The sequence below is a fragment of the Cricetulus griseus genome, chromosome 10, assembly GCF_003668045.3.
Source record: "Cricetulus griseus strain 17A/GY chromosome 10, alternate assembly CriGri-PICRH-1.0, whole genome shotgun sequence".
Lineage (NCBI taxonomy): Eukaryota > Metazoa > Chordata > Mammalia > Rodentia > Cricetidae > Cricetulus > Cricetulus griseus.
This window is the reverse complement of record NC_048603.1, coordinates 29737705-29754335: the sequence shown is the minus strand read 5'-3', so window position 1 is coordinate 29754335 and position 16631 is coordinate 29737705. Positions and strand designations below refer to the sequence as shown.

The 16631-nt window shown below is 46.4% G+C and overlaps 1 protein-coding gene across 4 annotated transcripts in view; it reads left to right on the top strand.

The window, feature by feature from the left end:
- The first annotated feature begins 1415 nt into the window (after positions 1–1415).
- LOC103158824 (TBC1 domain family member 31) overlaps positions 1416–16631 on the top strand; it is a 55696-nt gene continuing 40480 nt past the window's right edge. For 3 of the 4 annotated variants that reach the window (XM_027431661.2, XM_027431660.2, XM_027431659.2), the window contains exons 1-4: positions 1416–1602; positions 6134–6280; positions 10980–11095; positions 14294–14472. In XM_027431661.2, the coding sequence (XP_027287462.1) occupies positions 1526–1602; positions 6134–6280; positions 10980–11095; positions 14294–14472 (519 nt within the window). In that variant the 5' untranslated portion in view covers positions 1416–1525. Of the gene's footprint in view, positions 1603–6133; positions 6281–10979; positions 11096–14293; positions 14473–16631 lie in introns of those variants that run through there. The other variant, XM_027431662.1, reaches the window with a different exon arrangement.

Here is a 16631-nt window from a genome sequence, read left to right as displayed (position 1 = left end):
CCAGCATCCACATGGCAGCTCACAAACTGTCTGTAATACCAGTTCCAGGGGATCTGACACCTTCACACCTTCACATGCACAGAAAATAAATTAGAAAAGAATATCATTCTGGATTATTCTTATGAATCCCAAATCCAATTGTAAGTGTCCTAGTAAATAACAATCAATTCAAGCTCTGAGACGTGGAGAGACCCTTGTTAGAGACTTAAGAACTGCAATTCAGGAGAGACAGATTCAAATAGTCTTGAATGAGTGTTCCAAACAAATAGGGGAAAGATGAGCATGTATGGGTCAGAAGTGCCGGTTCATTGCAAAGCAGTAAACAGTTGTAAGAAGCTTCTGTTGGGGGGCTGGAGAGATGGTTCAGCCATGAGCCAAAGGTCATTTTCCCAGGCAGAGGGCTCTGTGGGGTCAGCTCAAGTCCTGTTTTTCCTTTAAGATGTTTTTACTCTATTTTGAAAACCTCAATTTTTTAATGTATTATGTTTTTCTTGCATTTATTTTCACATATGAGGAAAGTACAGAGAGATTTGCAAAAAGCAGAAGGTGGGTATCCCAAACAAAGAAGAAAATCTTTGTTGGCAACACTGAGAGGATATATTTCTGGTTTTTATATGCAAGATTTTATTTGAAACCGATTTGCAACTTCATACAGCACTGAAGTGTCATTTAAATTGCTAAGTCTCTCTGCGATTTAAGTGAGTGAGTGTGTTAAGCACGCAGGAGAGCCTTACATGGTAAGCACCAGATGAACACTAAGTGAATTTTGCAAAAAAAAAAAAAAAAAAAAAAAAAAAAAAAACTCCGATGCCAGTGCCAATGCAGCTGGTTCTGGACATTCTTGCTTTTCTAGGTTGTGACTGGTGGGCTGGAAACCGTACAGGTGGGAGTCTCCTGTAAATTGATACAATTAAACCACGAGGACTTTGGCAAAAAGAACGGAGTATTTACGCAGGAGGTTCTGCGAAGCCTGGAGGTTCTAGGGGAGGAACTGTATTCTGAACGATGTGTCTTTTTGCTTCTCTGTGAGCTGTTTCTATAAACCCCTTATTCTCTAAAGGCGATTTAGAACGGAATGGATGCAGGAGGCAGGGGCTCTGGGGTAGGAAACCACTCTGGAGGTCTACGCGAGCCTGGGGGCGGTCCGAGAGCTGGTCCCCGGCCTCGTCCTCGGAAAACTACGACTCCCAGAAGCCTCTGGGCCGCAGGCTGGGAAGAAGCCGCAGGAAAGGGGTGGAGTCCAGGCAGAAGTCGTCGGCCGATTCCACCGTCCAGGGAGGGAGGGAGGGACCATCTGGGCGGATGTGGCCGGACCCGCTTTCTGATTGGTCGTCACGAGAAAGGGCGTCCGCCCTGGGATTGGTCGGGTCCCTCAGGGGGGCGGAGACGGAGGCCGGGGGCGGCCGCTCGAATTTCCCGGGCTGGGAGCGCGGGGGCTGCCGGGAAGCTCTCGGGACGGTTACCCGCCCGGCTCGCCCGTCCGCCCGTCCGCCCGGCTCGCAGAGGTCGGGAGCGGGGCTTCGCCATGCAGAGCACCGACCTGGGCAACAAGGAGCGAGGCAAGATATGGCACCGCAAGCCGTCGCCGGCCGCTCAGGACGGGTGAGGCGGCGCGGGCGGCGGAGACCCCGGGCGGGGCTCCCGGGATCCCGGGAGGAGGAGGAGGAGGGGGCCGCACGGTTGACTGATGCACGAGAGTTTGCAGTTGTGCCGCGCGCCGAGCTGACGGGAGCCGAGAAGGCGACGCACGCCGGTCCCTCCCGAAGCCGGAGGACGCTCGCCCGCGCCGGCGATGCTCGCCGAGCCCTGCGGGGCTCCGCTGCAGCGAACCGGGGTGCACCGTGCCGTTTGCACCGTGCACCGTGCACCGAGCACCGAGGAGCGCCCGTGTGGCCCCCGGGGCTGTCACCTGGTGACGCCAGCGCGAGCCCCCGCCCCGGGGACGCCGCCGTTTGGGCTCCCGTGGTGCAAGCATGGTGCACTTTCCGATTCCCCGAGGTTTGCACGGACTTGATGGCATCCTCACTCTGGGTTCATACTCTCCAGGAGGTTTGTGGCTCTAGAGACTCTCTCTGTTTGTCTTTCAGTTGCCTCCCGGAAATCAAAGTTAAGTGTCGTCTTCGTAGGGTGAAAGCAGGATTAGAAGCGGTGGGTCAGCAGCCCCTTACTCACCTGGCCAGCCAGCCACCTCGGTTTCCGGTGGCTGCCCTACCCTGTATCAAAGCCATTGACCCACCAACCTATCGAATAAATAAATAAATTTTTTAAAATGTTGTCAATAGTGGAGATTCTTCCGCGTTTTCATTTCCCAATGTGGGGTTTTCGTAAGTAGCACCCTCTACGTCTGGCTTCTCCAAAAGGTCTGCAGATTGTGGCCAATGTACCGTTTCTTGCAAAGTATCTAGGTAGATATGTAAGATTTTAAAAAAATCTTTATTATTAAAACATAGCTTTTTTTGTTGTTGTTCATTTAAATCAGTGGCTCGACCTGCAAATGACCCTTTCTCAGGGGTCACCTAAGACCATTGCAAAATACAGATATTTATATTACAATTTGTAACTAGCATATTTTCTAATTGTGAAGTAGCAACGAAAATAATTTTCTGGTTGGCTCGTCACCACACGTGAGGAACTGTGTTAAAAGTTTCGCTGCATTAGGAAGGTTGAGAACCACTGATTTAAACCCATTGTTGGGTCAGGGTGATTGTTAGGTAGGTAAAGATGCTTGCTGCATGTGCCTGGCTACCTGAGTTTAGTCCCCAGAGCTCACATACTCCAGTTTTCTGTCTGCTGCTGCGATAAAACACTCTGACCAAAAGCAACTTTATTAAGACAGGAAAGGATTTATTTGACTTTTCTGGGTCAGAGTCCATCACGAATGAAGTCAGAGCAGGAACTTGAAACAAACTACGAAGGAACCCTGCTGGCTGGCTGGCTTTCTGGGTTGCGCTGCCCAGGGAATGGTGCCACTCAATGAAGTCAATCCCCTGCAGATACCAAGGCCAGTCTCATCTAAACCCTTCCTCAGCTGAGGCTTGGCTTTCAGATGACCCTAGGCTTGTGGCAAATTGACATTTAAAACTACTAGGGTACCCACAATTCCAATGGCCTCAGCCTCCACATGTTCTACATGGCATACCCATATGCTCATTGATAATTACATTTTGGGAAGGGAGGCTCCAGACAGGGTTTGTCTATGTAGCCTTTGCTGTCCTGGAACTCGCTCTGTAATCCAACCTGGCTTTGAACTCAGAGAGATCGGCCTGCTTCTTCCTCCTCGGTGCTGGGATCAAAGGTGTGCACCACCACCATCCGGCAATAATTAACATTTTTTTAAATAAAAAAAATATATTGCTATGGGTTGAGAGAGACAAAAGCTGAGCCAGGAGATTTCATTGTTGAAGGAAGTGCAGGTTTACCAGCTGCATCCTGGGAGCAGATCAGATAATCAGTCACTAAGCAGGGACAGTCACACTTGGTCAACACAGTCTGCTAACCAGAATACTGCCCTCGGCAACCTAGCTGAATTGTACTCTACCACAATCTTATTTTTGTTGGCTTTCTTTATCACATTTATTTATTTATTGTATGTGCATTGTGGGAGTCAGGACAACTGTGGGCAGAGTCTCGCCTCCCACCACGAATGAGGATCCTGGGGATTGAACTTGGGTCGTTAGTCTTGGCAGCAAGCACCTTCACTGACTGAGCCTTCCTGAAAGCCTGGCTTTTGGTTCTTTGAAACAAGGTCTCACTTTTTAGCCCAGCCTGGGTAGGAACTTGTGATCCTTCTGCCTCGGGCTTCCAGAACGCTAGGATTAAAGGTCCTTCCCACCATGCTTGGCTATTTTTAATATTGTGAACAATCATCATTTGATTTTTGTCCTCAAACTGTGATGTCACAGAAAAACGGGCTGAGAGGGAAACGTTATTTGTTGTGTGTGAGTTTACTTGGTTGTGTGTGTGTGCGTTTGTATGTTATTTGTGTGTGTTTGTATGTTATCTCTATGTGTGTGTTCCTGTGTGGATGTGTGGCTGTGCTGGCTGGTGAAGGCCTGAGATGACCATCAGGTGTCCTCCCTCATTGCTCCCCCCTTTAGTTTTTGAGTGATAGACTCTCCCTGAGCTTGGTGCTCATCGATGGGTTAAGCTAGGCTGACTGGTCGGCCAGTGGCCTCAGGGAGCTGCCTGTCTCCCATCCTGCGTCGCTGGGGTTGTGGATGTGCGCGGCCGTGTGCAGCTCTTCCGTGGTGTGAGGATCCAGACTCAGGTCCTCCTGCCATTGCACTTTACTGACTGAGCCATCAGCCCCAAAGACATTGGTGTTATTTCAGGACAATTGTTGTTTTATTAATTCCTTATTTATTTTGGCACAGGGTCTCCTTTAGCCCATTGTGGACTCAAACTCACCATTTCAGCTGGCAGTGACCTTAAACTTACGATGCTCCTGCCTCTACATCCCAGATGCTGGGATTGCTGCAGATGTAAAGATGTATGTGGACCACCAAGATCGGTTTCCTTTGGTGGTGGTGGTTTGGTTTTTTGTTTGTTTGTGTTTATCGAGACAGGGCTTCTCTGTGTAGCCCTGGCTGTCCTGGCACTCGCTCTGTAGACCAGGCTGACCTTGAACTCAGAGATAAACCTGCTGCTGCCTCCTGAGTGCTGGGATTAAAGGTGTGCGCCACCACTACCCAGATAATTTTTATATTTTTAACACCATGGAACTACATAAAAATGAGCATCGTAAACGAATTTTTCCATGTCCCAAATCAATCTAAAAAGCTATATAATTAGATAAACATGAAGAAAAATAAATTTTTCACTGCTGAGTATCAGTAGGCAAGTGCTTTACTAGTGAGAAAATGTTTAACCCATATAGCAATTTAGCACATTCCGAAAGGTTTTTTAAAATGAGATTTTAATTTGCAATATTAAAACTCTTACACAAGGGGCTGGAGAGATGGCTCGGGGCTTTAGTGCATTGACGGCTCCTGCAGGGGATTATCCAGGTTTAATTCCCAGTGCGCACTTGGGACCTCACAGCCATCGGTAACTCCCAGGGGCATCTAGCACCTTCTTCTGGCATCCGTAGGCACCAGGCGTGGGCGGGGTGCACAGACATACATTCAGCCAAAAGACCATATGCATACAACAGATCATTTTAAAAGACTCATGCGCAAAAGATAAAGTTTTCCTGATTAAATACTATTGTTGAAATAAAGAAGGGAGTGCTGGCCAGAGGGCTCAGAAGTAAGGGAAATTACATCCAAGCTTGGCCTCTTGAGCTTATTTCCTGGGGCCCATAAGGTAGTAGGAGAGCACTGATTCCTAGAAGTTGTGACCTCCACCTGCCAGGCATGTACAGCCTGACGCGAGTTCGTGCATACACACAGACACAGATAAGTTTTTTTTTTTTTTTAAGATTTTGTTTATTAAGTGTACAGCATTATGCCTGCACACCAGAAGAGGGCACCAGATCGTGAGCCACCATGTGGTTGCTGGGGATTGAACTCAGGACCTTTGGAAGGGTAGCCAGTGTACTTAACCAATGAGCCATCTCTCCAGCCCAGTGTGCTATATGTTTCTATACAATAATGGTGAAGAATAAACTCCATGTCTTACCTTTTGAGAAGTGTGGTTCATGGGAGGTTGAAAGAGCAATGTAAAGCACTCCACAGGCGTGGTGAGAGTGTGCTGTGTGAGTGTGTGGATTGCAGGTCGTGCAGGAATGAGGTGATGAACAGTAGCCCTCACAGAGCACACCTGCTAGGGTATTGTGCAGGTCTGTTAGCAGTGGAGATAGATTTCAGTCGTTTGGGAGTATTTTCTATTACAGAAACAAGCTCTTATATCCTGTTGCCTATTCATCGTAACATAGGCCGTTGGTGTGTATCTACATGTCAGGAGGGCAGGAACCTTGTCTGCCGCTTAGTGTCTGGCTTCTTGAGTTCTCCAAGTTTTAGAATAACTGATGGATAAGTGAATGCCAGCTTCTTTTCACAATGAATGGCTTCTGAACTGTTCGGAGGTCCTTAAGATGGATTCTAGGGAAGAGCAAGCAGGCAGAGAGCCTTCAGTAGAAAGAACCCTGTGTGTAAAGCTGGAATGTGACGTTCAGCCTGTTGTGTTTTGGCAGGATTATAGTGAACGTTGTTCACACCACTTCTGAATACCACCGGAAAGTCTTGCGGTTTTTGAATGTGGCTTTTGACGGCTCAGGCGATTCCTTTCTTGCCGGGGACCACCAGGGAAACATCTATGCTTTTGACTTGCATGGAAACAGGTAGGCCGATGCTTTTGCTGTGTCTTATCATCTAGGAAGTCACTGACGGTTGACCAGTTCCTTAGCCACCGCTGATTTACAGAGCGCTACTGCATTCTTGGAAAGCTGCTGTAAGCGCTGATGAAGACCGGAGGAGAGGCCGTATAAAGGGCTGCTTTTCCAGGGCCTCCTTACATCCCAGGGTGGCCTTGACTTGCAGCGGTCATACCTCACTGCTCGCAGCCACCATCCTGACTGCTTGTTTTTCCTTTCGTTAAAAAGAAATTGTATTGCGTTTTATTTGTGTGTATGTGTGTTCATGCATGGCATACCACGGCTCGCATTTAGCAGGTCAAAGGATAACTGTCAAAAGTGGGTTCTCACCTTCCACACCGTGTGGGTCCCCGGGATTGAAACGGGGTCCTTAGGCTCTATAGCAAGCACCTTTACCCGCTGAGGTGTCTGGCCAGCTCTGCTGGCTTTGCTTTTATTTCAATTTTCCATCACGGCTAATTTATCGCTAACTTCTGGCACTTCGTCAGGCGATTTAGAAGCTTGACTTCCTTTGGACATTTTTGCTGTAGTGTGTAGATCTAAGAATCACCGCCATTCTCCTTCCTCTTCATTGCGTCCAGGAGCGGTTACGTAGGCTTGATCTCTCGGTACCCGTGCCATGAGGCAAGCGGGCAGGGAATGGCTCGCACCAGTCCAGGGATGCCTGCATGGGCCCAGTGTCAGTGATGGGGAGTTAGCTTAGAGAGCCTGGATAAATAAGAAAACACTGGGAAAATAAGGGCCTGATTTCCTACTGGCAGAGGACTAGGTGGAAAGGAAAGAAGAGAGCTAGAATGAAGCCTTTGCTTTGAGATTGGAGTTGGACTTGTCCCAGGAACCCCGGGTTTAAATAGCTGAGGAGAGACAGAAGTAAACCCAGCCGTCTGTGTGAGTGTGAGCACGTTACACATGTATATTTTCCCTGGTGGTGCTCTCCCAGAGGGCCAGAACAGCATGCCGTCCTTAGATTCCAGAGCTATTCCCTGACTGAAGAAACCAGAGATCCTTGCAGAGGTGGCTAGTTTCAGAGTAGAGGTGGGTGTAGTACAGGGTGAGCCTGTTAATATTTCACAGATAGAAAAGTTATCCAGAGAGCAAGCAGTAAGGACGCGTCAGGACACAGAAGCCAGCTTGAAGGAGCGCCCATGGTGGAGATAATGTGAGCATTAGCGTGATGTCATACCCTCTGATGTCAGTCAGTGGCTTACAGCGGACCTGAGTGTGACACGGTCATATATTTTTCTCCCCACTGAATTATTTATTTATTTCATCTTGCAGTCCTGGGGTGTGAGCTCAGGGCTTCACACACATAAGCATTCTGCCACTAGATAGCTCCAGCCTCACCCCAAAATTCTTAATGATAGAAGAAACAGAATATGCTTAAAACGGGCATTGGTGGCATACACCTTTAATCCCAGCACTCGGGAGGCAGAGGCAGGCGGATCTCTGTGAGTTCGAGACCAGCCTGGTCTACAAAGAATATGCCTTAAAACAAAAAGGCCTGGCACACACTGTAGAAATCAAATGATTAAAGTTAGTCAGATAGAGTGTGTGACCAGATACAGTAAGAGGCGCACAGTTCTGTGTGGTTCTTGCTGAAGACAGACCTGGATGCAGCCTGTAGGGACGTTCACTAAGAACTGTCCTGTAACTGTCACAGAGGTCCCTGTGGAGAATGCTGGGTAAAGGCACTAGAACTCGGATGGAGAGAGAGGGCAGAGGCATAAGTCTGCGCCCATCCCTGTGTCAGGCCCGCCATGAGACAGCTGGCACCACGAGGACGGAACTGGATGGTTAGGCGGTGGAAGTGCAGGAAACACGGTCTTGGTGACTGACTCTCTCTGATCAGGAAAGGAAGCCACAGACTTACCTGCAGTCATTAGAAATCTGCCGACCATCACTTCTGCTCTTTACTAAAAATAGCAATGAACCCAGCGCTCCGGCCCTCAGTGTTCCTCGCCCACCTTGACGGCCTCACCTGAGCCGCTATGTCTCTCTTGCTCCTGTTGCCCACAAGATACTGCTTGCTGCTCCCCTTGCACAGTATCACGTTTGAATTCAGTGATTCTCAGTGGTTCCCTCTTCCTTTGCCATTGTCCAGTGACTGCTGCAAAAGCTTCACAATTTCCCTGCCTGCTTATTCTCACTGCTCAGCCTCCTGTTGTGTGAGAAAACAGACGCCAGAGCCTCCGTTTCTTCCTCCCCATTGCAGCCTCTGTGCCCGTGAGTTCAGCCGTCTGTAACTCTGAATCTTGTTCACAGAATAGCTGGTTTCTCCATGACCATCCTTGTCCTCAGTCTCTCCTGGGACTTCACATCTGGGTGGCCTGCTGGTTTTGTCCATTGTCTCTTTGCTGTCTACAGTAGGGAGGAAAAGTGATTTCCCCCTATCCTCCTAAGATGTGAGCCAGGCTTCTTAGAGCCTCAGACAGACTAGCAAGGAGAACAGTTTTTACAGAGTGCCATATAGGTGTTCAGAGTGCAACCAAGTTCCAGCTTCTTGCAACAGAAAGCAATAAAGCCTCAGGGAAGTGAGCAGGAAAAAAACTTGCCCCTGTCAGTGTGGGAAGGCAAATATGTGTGGAATAAAAGTAGATGATGTGTTACGTCAATTCCTATGATGCCACCCCCAAGATGGTAGACAGCCAGTTACTCTTTTAATTGCCCTTTGCTCTTTGAGATAGACAGGGAGGAGGGACACCCTTGTAAGTTTATTCAGATATATGCAGATCAATAAGGAAAAGGCATATAACTTTGCTTATATCTGCTTCTTAATGTTTTCAGCTCATAATAATCCGTAGACCAAAGTGGTGTGTTTTCCTATGAAGGCTCACAACTAAGCTGAGCTGTGAGCTGCAGGGCCAGGAAATCAGATGCCATTAGCCCACTCTGCTGAGCTCCCCAGAGTCGTCTTATTGTCCAACACAAGGTCTCTCCAGCTTGCTTTTAGCGAACGGCTAATTCTTACTTCCCCTCCACCCCCCAGGCTTCGAGCTGCTCTGCTGTTTTACCCACCTCTCTGGTCCTCTCCTCCCTGCCTTGCTGGCCTCTTCCAGTGTCTGTCCCGTACCTTGTGAAGCTCAGGCACCTGCGCCGGGATTCTTCTGCATTCCAAGTGCTCTTTTTAATGATCCATCACCAGCGGAGCCTTTGGTGTTTACACGACGAGATGTCATGCAAACACGCTGTAGACTTTACTTCTGGATGTACGCTGTGTGGAGCTTTCTGAGAGCCACTAGCTTCGTACAGCTCTTGAGCCTTCAGACAGTGACTAGATACATCATAAGTGAGATGCTGAAATACACACTGGAGTTCGACGACTTAGTATGAAAAAGAAAATTGAATATTTGATTGTTTGGGCTTTGAATATTACAATTAATTGTATCTTTTTCTTTTGTATAGCATAGCTCCTAGAAAAATTAAAATTATATAAATGTTGTATGGGGGCCTTGAACTGAACATCTTTAAGATAAGATTTAAGATTCCCTATTCTCAAGCTTGTGCCCTTTTTCCCAAGCTTGGAAGCTTAGGATTTTGTAAATGAGACTCTAATTATGTGCCAAGCTCTCTCTTAAGAACTCATCATGTAATTATTTAATTTGATCACAACAAACTCCTAAGATTCCTATTCTTGTCTCCCTTTTACACTTGATAAATGCTATTCCTTCTCTTCCCCCGTGTTTAAAACATGTCTAGTCTCTCTTAGCTTGATGTGGCCTCTCCTGTAACCCTAAGTCTTTACTCCAAACGGCCCAAGTCCTGCTGCCACGTGGGTGTTTCCGCCAGGCTGCCCGAGTTCCGCCCGCAGCCACGTTAAGGTCCCAAGTAGCACACAGAGACTTATATTAGGTACAAATGCTGCGTGGCCAATGACTAGGATTTCTCATCTGCTAGCTCAGTCTTAATTATCATAAATCTATATATTTTATAAGACTTATTGGACGCCAGCGGCAAGCGTCCTGTCTTCCCGGGCTCACATGGTGACTCTGCGCTTTCTCCTCCCTTTCCCAGAATCCTCCTTGACTCCTAGACCCACCTCTCTCGTTTTCCTGTTGGCCAACAGTGCTTTATTTATCAGCCAGTAAGACAGTCATATACCGAGAAGGACGTCCCCTATCAGACTCCTGTGTGTCCTTTCCACTGTGTACTTGTGTCCCTGGTTGACGTTTTCTCTAGTAGCTTTTACAACAGTCATCTTCCCTCTCAGCCCTCCTATCTGTCCGTTGCCATGGCTTCCATAAATGTCTTCCCAAGAGGCATGGCCGATTGTAATTCTGCAATGCTGAGTTAATGGAAACAAATCAGTGGCTTCCCAATTGGGGAAGTAGACCCCGGTCTCCTTCATAGGATGTCTGAGATACAGTACCCCTGACCTGACATTTTCACAGGGTAGACTGCCTTCGTTGTTCACGGTGGGTGGGGCTCTTAGGCCATCGCATCTACTTTTGGCCCACCCTTTTTTAGGTCTTGTTTTCTCCTCCATTGTAGTTTATGGTCCCTGGTGGCGTTTCTGCTACTAATGCAGCTGTGTCTTACAGGTTTCTGCTACTAATGCAGATATGTCTTACAGGTTTCTGCTACTAATGCAGCTGTGTCTTACAGGTTTCTGCTACTAATGCAGCTGTGTCTTACAGGTTTCTGCTACTAATGCAGCTGTGTCTTACAGGTTTGCTCTGGTGCAGCGAACAGCACAAGCGTGCACAGCTCTGGCCTTTAATCTTCGCAGGAAGTCTGAGTTCCTTGTGGCATTAGCTGACTATTCTATTAAATGTTTTGACACAGGTAAGAAGTCCTCCTGTTTGTCTTTTAACGCGGAGCGAAATGTAGACTAGCAGATTTTGAGGTCCTTACCTGTCTGTGTAGTCTCAGGAGCAGTTGGGTCAGGACCGCTGTCACTTCAGGTAGCCACAAGCCTGGGGACCAGGACAATTCCTGCTTCGGGTTAGCCTCTTCCTGAGTTTCCAGTCACCTTCAATTTCAGTAGCCTTCCAGAAGACTCGGGAACTGAACGTCTTGATATAGCATGTGCATTAGAGCCAGCAGTGGGAGAGATGCGTAGGGTGGGATAGGGGCTTCTAAAAAGACCCAGCCATTGTCTTCAGTGATGAGTCTCTCTCAGCATCTGCATGCCGTAACTCCACTGCTTCTTGCTGCGGCAGGAAGTTTACTTGAGCTTTGGTGTCTAGAATTTTAATTGAGGCTCCATCACACAGACATAATGAATTGAATTATTGCCCATGTGTAGACGGGAGGGGAATCTGACGGTAACATCTCTCACCCCATTGTCACCAGGGGTGAAGTATTGCCTGTGCCTTCCTGATACTCAGTCAGTTAATGTTGCTGGTCTCCCTGGTAAGACCAGCCCCAACTCTGAGTCCTTAACAGGAGCTAACACTGGCTGAGTAATAAAGATCTTCCTACCATGTAGGAAACTCCAGGAATCCAAAGATCGCCTCCCATGAATATGGACATAACTGAGATCTCTCTTTCAAGGCCCACTCCCTTTCCATACAGTTACCCAAAAAGTCATGAACAAAGAAAAAAATCCCATATTTCATACCACATTACATAGGGCTTTTGTTTTGTTTTGTTTTGTTTTTTTAGGTTAGCATTCTGGAGTATTTTGGATTAAACCCCTTATTCTTCAAACCAATCAGAAGTGAACAGAAAAAAATTTTAATTGTATTTTAATAATTGTAATTTTTAATTGTATTTTTGTATTTCACATTGATAATATATAATGTTTAGAAAGATATAAATATTAGCATTAATAATAATGACAATAAACAATTATATTTTATTTTTTTTCCAAGGACTATTTTCTGAATTTGTATGTTCTAATTTATTTTCATCCTAATAACTCACTGAGATGGATATTGTTAATGTCACCGTTTTGCAGATGAGGAAACTGAGGCAGTGAGATAAGTTGACCAGGGTTCCACGTTTATATAAAGCACAGCTGCCAGAAAGCTTGGAACTTCTATGCCACACCCCACATGCAAATAAGCAGAAATAATTATCTTTTTATTAGTTGCCTAGGAATCCAGTTAGCACTGCTAGGACAAATTCTTTAAAAAAATTAAGTTTTGGTGGGGGAGGCTGGAGAGATGGCTCAGAGGTTAAGAGCACTGACTGCTCTTCCAGAGGTCCTGAGTTCAATTCCCAGCAGCCACATGGTGGCTCACAGCCATCTGTAATGTGATCTGGTGCCCTCTTCTGGCCTGCAGGCATATATGGAGCCAGAATGCTGTAATCATAATAAATAAAATGTTTTTTTTTTTTTAAATTAAGCTTTTGTATATGTGTAGAAATGCATAGGTTAGTAGTTATGGGTTAAAAATTAAGACAGAGCTCACCAATGCTAAGCCCTAGCCATCAGCCAGCAGTTTTATCATTAATACAGCATCCACGTGTTCATTTGGGGCTGAAGCGGCGGGACCTGGCGGGACAAGATGCTCCCGCAACATAAATGCCCACAGTTAGCTTCTTTGGTGCCGCCATGTTCCTCTGTCTTGGCTCCACCTTTGCGTAGCCCCGTCCCTCTCCTTGAAGCCGACTCCCCGTTAAGTTCCTTAGATGGCGTCTCTAGTTCCCAACGTCTAGTCACCCTTTTCTTTCTCTTTGTGGCTAATCCTGCCTCCTCACACCATCCATTAGTAAATAATGACTCTTTTGCCGCCTGTCCCACGTTAGCAAGACACTTGTCTCCAGGGTCGTAAAACCCGGATTGTCTCAGTCTTCAGCCTGCCGCCCCACTTGTCAGTAGCTCTTAAAACTTGGGGTTGAAGCTAGAGAGCTGGCTCAGATGGTAAACTGCTGTTTTGCAAGCGTGAGGGCCTGAGTTCAATCCCCATAATCCCGTATTTTAAAAAATCCCAGCTTTCGGGGTAGAGAGACAGACAAGTGTATTCAAGGCTAGACTGGTCTATAAAGTGAGTTCCAGGGCTGTTACACAGAGAAACCCTGTCTCCAAAAACCAACCAACCAACCAACCAACCAACCAAACCCTGGGATTGACGGGGAAGTCGGCAGTGAGATCAAGTCTCCTAGAAATGACTGGGAAGCTATGAGACCCCTGATACCTCAGCAATATGGCCGCCTAAAGACGACCTGAGCAGGAGCAGCATTAGACTTGCTGTCCTGAAAGAGGCATCTCACAGACTCCTCCTCTAGACAAAGGGCTACAGCGGAGTTGGCCAGCTCTCGATTTTCTGCTCAACATTAGAAAAAAAGATTTGTACCTCATGAAAAGGGGAAACTTTCCCACCAGAGGCTGAGAGGGACAATACTGAATTGAAAAGTAGCCTTATTTAGGGCCTGGAGAGATGGCTCAGTGGTTAACCAGAGGTCCCGAGTTCAATTCCCAGCACCCACGTGGTGGCTCACAGCCGTCTGTAATGAGGTCTGGCGCCCTCTTCTGGCTGCAGGCACACGTGCAGGCTCTTTGTGTAACCACAGCAGCACCAGCAGCTGTTTGTGTACCTGAGCTGCAGCCACCTGAGCCCCATTGCTCAGCGCGTGGATGGCGCTGTATGTTTCTCCAGTACTCATAGCTTTTGAATTTGTTCTTTTTGTTCCTTGCCTTTTTCTTAGTTTACACCCCCATTTCTGTCTGGATTATTACAGCCGCATCTAATTAATTACTTCCCCTCTTCCAGTGTACGGACTGTAGCCTCCAACTCTTTGTAAAACAGAGACCCAGACAGCCCACACTGCAACATGAAGCTGTTACCATGCGACAGTGTCCCCCGAGGCTCTTCCTAAGCCCTCAGTAGGTCTCATATGAGATTTCCCTGGTACTAACGCTCCCCGTGGTAAATAAACGTCAGCCACAGGCTCCCGTCTTTGCCACCGCCAAAGCAGCCGCATTCATTGGCCCCCCGTCCGTCAGCTGAGTGAGGCCACACATTGTGCTTATGTGCAGGGTTTTATTAACCGGTGAGCGATGCTTCGAATGTAACAATTTCCCTGCCACCACAGACACCAAGGAGCTGGTTAGCTGGATGAGAGGACACGAGTCGTCCGTGTTTTCCATCTCCGTGCACGCATCCGGGAGGTACGCCATCACCACATCCTCAGACACGGCTCAGCTCTGGGACCTGGACACCTTCCAGCGGAAAAGAAAGCTGAATATCCGCCAGTCCGTGGGCATACAGAAGGTCAGTGGCTTGCCTTTGCCTCTCCCGAGAGTTGCTTGGTCACAGGACTCAGAGGGGACGGAATAGTAGGGATTCATTGTGTCTTCGTAGCAGTGTTTGCACAACACAACACAACCCGGGCAGAGGAGTCAGGATTAACTGTGGCTTGCGGTTGTGTTCAGAGCACTGAGATTTTTCTGTTACATTATTACAGCCGTTAAACTTACACTGTCGTAAGTGACAGCCACGAAGATGTTTTAGTTTCTAACCCTTTTCCAGTTTTGTTACGAACAACTTTAAGCATAGAGCAGATTTATTTATAAGAATTTCATAGTAGCCGGGCATTGATGGCGCACAGCACTTGGGAGGCAGAGGCAGGCGGATCTCTGTGAGTTCAAGGCCAGCCTGGTCTCCAGAGTGAGTGCCAGGACAGTCTCCAAAGCTACACAGAGAAACCCTGTCTCAAAAACCAAAACAAAGAAAGGAATTTCATAGTAGTCACGGATAGTTGTCACCTAACGTATTTCATTAACATGTTAGCTCCATCATCTCTGTCCCTCTGGTTGTCATTGGTTGTTGTTCATATATTTTAAAGTAAATTTAAATTTAAATGCAAACATCATTGAACTTAAGGACTTAAGCCTGCATTTAATCGATCGTAGTTGGATTATCTGTTGATAAAGTATTCACATGTGAAATGTCTACACATCACTTAGTGACTTTGCCATTCATTTTTTTTTTCACATGTAAAGTTTATTAAAGGTGAATCTATATTGAGTTGACTCTTTCATGATGGAAGCCCACACAATGGGAATGAGCAAAGCTGTTCACACAACACTGAGTTCGTTTAATTAATCCAGGTATTTCCACTGATGTTTGGGATCAGAACTGTGAGCCAAATAGTAAACCAACATTAACCAAACAGTAAGTCTTAGCTGACTGCTGACTTTTGCTAGTAGCAATGACCACTTGCTTCTTAAATTTAGAGGGGGGGAAAAAAAAACATGAGGATAAAATCCTTGCATAGTGAAGCCAGATTTTTTTAAGGAGTAAGTTGACCAAAAGAAAGAAAGAAAAAAAAAAAAAAAAAAAACATATATCCTATTTGGCCTCCAGAGGGAAACCAGAATACAGCAGGGCAATCAATCAATCCATCAAGGGCCATCAAGTGGTTGTCATTGGCATTTGTCTACCAGAGTGACTGAAAAGGCATGGACGGAAGGTTGGGTAGAGGAGGATGGCTTGCTCAAGACAAGGACTGAGTAGTGCAAGCACACATGCTGACTTCAGAGTCCATTTGAATGCAGCCAGCAGTCACATGCATGGAGTTCATTTATGACATTTCTTTACGTTCTTTTCTCAGTTCGTAATCGCATGAATATGTAATGAGCTACTTTGCGGTGTGCATAGTTTCTTTCCACTACTTAGTCATCATATCCTTTCATGGATATTTCTGAGATTTTTTACTATGATTTGATTCTATCTATTATAAAACATATAAATTGAACTATTTGGTAATAATTTATATAAGGTCTGTTATGTATTTTGTTTTTTGATCACTAATTAGTATCTCATATATCTTTTAAAAGATTCATTTATCTTGCTTTCAGTGTTTCTATTTTTTTCTCTGATTAGCTAAATACTATTTTTAGAAGTATCTGTGCCTCCATGACGTTAGTTACTTTATTTAGGCTGGGTTGTAATATGGCGTTGCCTTTATTCTCTTTATTATGAACATGAGCAGCTAATAATGCATGTCAAGCCAAAATATGTCCTACAGTCTCCATGGGAATCCCAGCGTTCTTTAGTGTGCTCTTAATAATTAAAAAGAAGGTGGAAGCTGTAGCCAGCGTATTCCTTAGGTACTTGAACCAAATGTCTTAGTAGGTCTTTTCTTCTTTAATTGCTTTAGCATTTCAATTGAATTTTAAATCCCCAAGCAGGAGAGGAATGGGAGTTGAACCCTCAGTGGAGACAGCTGTGGAACAGTGACAGGAGCCTCCTGCTCATCTTAGCGTGGTTGCCAGCATGAACATTGTTTGTCACTCAGACATTTAGTTAAAATGTCCCCAGATTTCAGTAGTATGAGAATCCACTGGAGTGTGTGTGTGTGTGTGTGTGTGTGTGTGTGTGTGTGTGTGTGTGTGTGTGTCTGTGTGTGTGTGTCTGTGTGTGTGTGT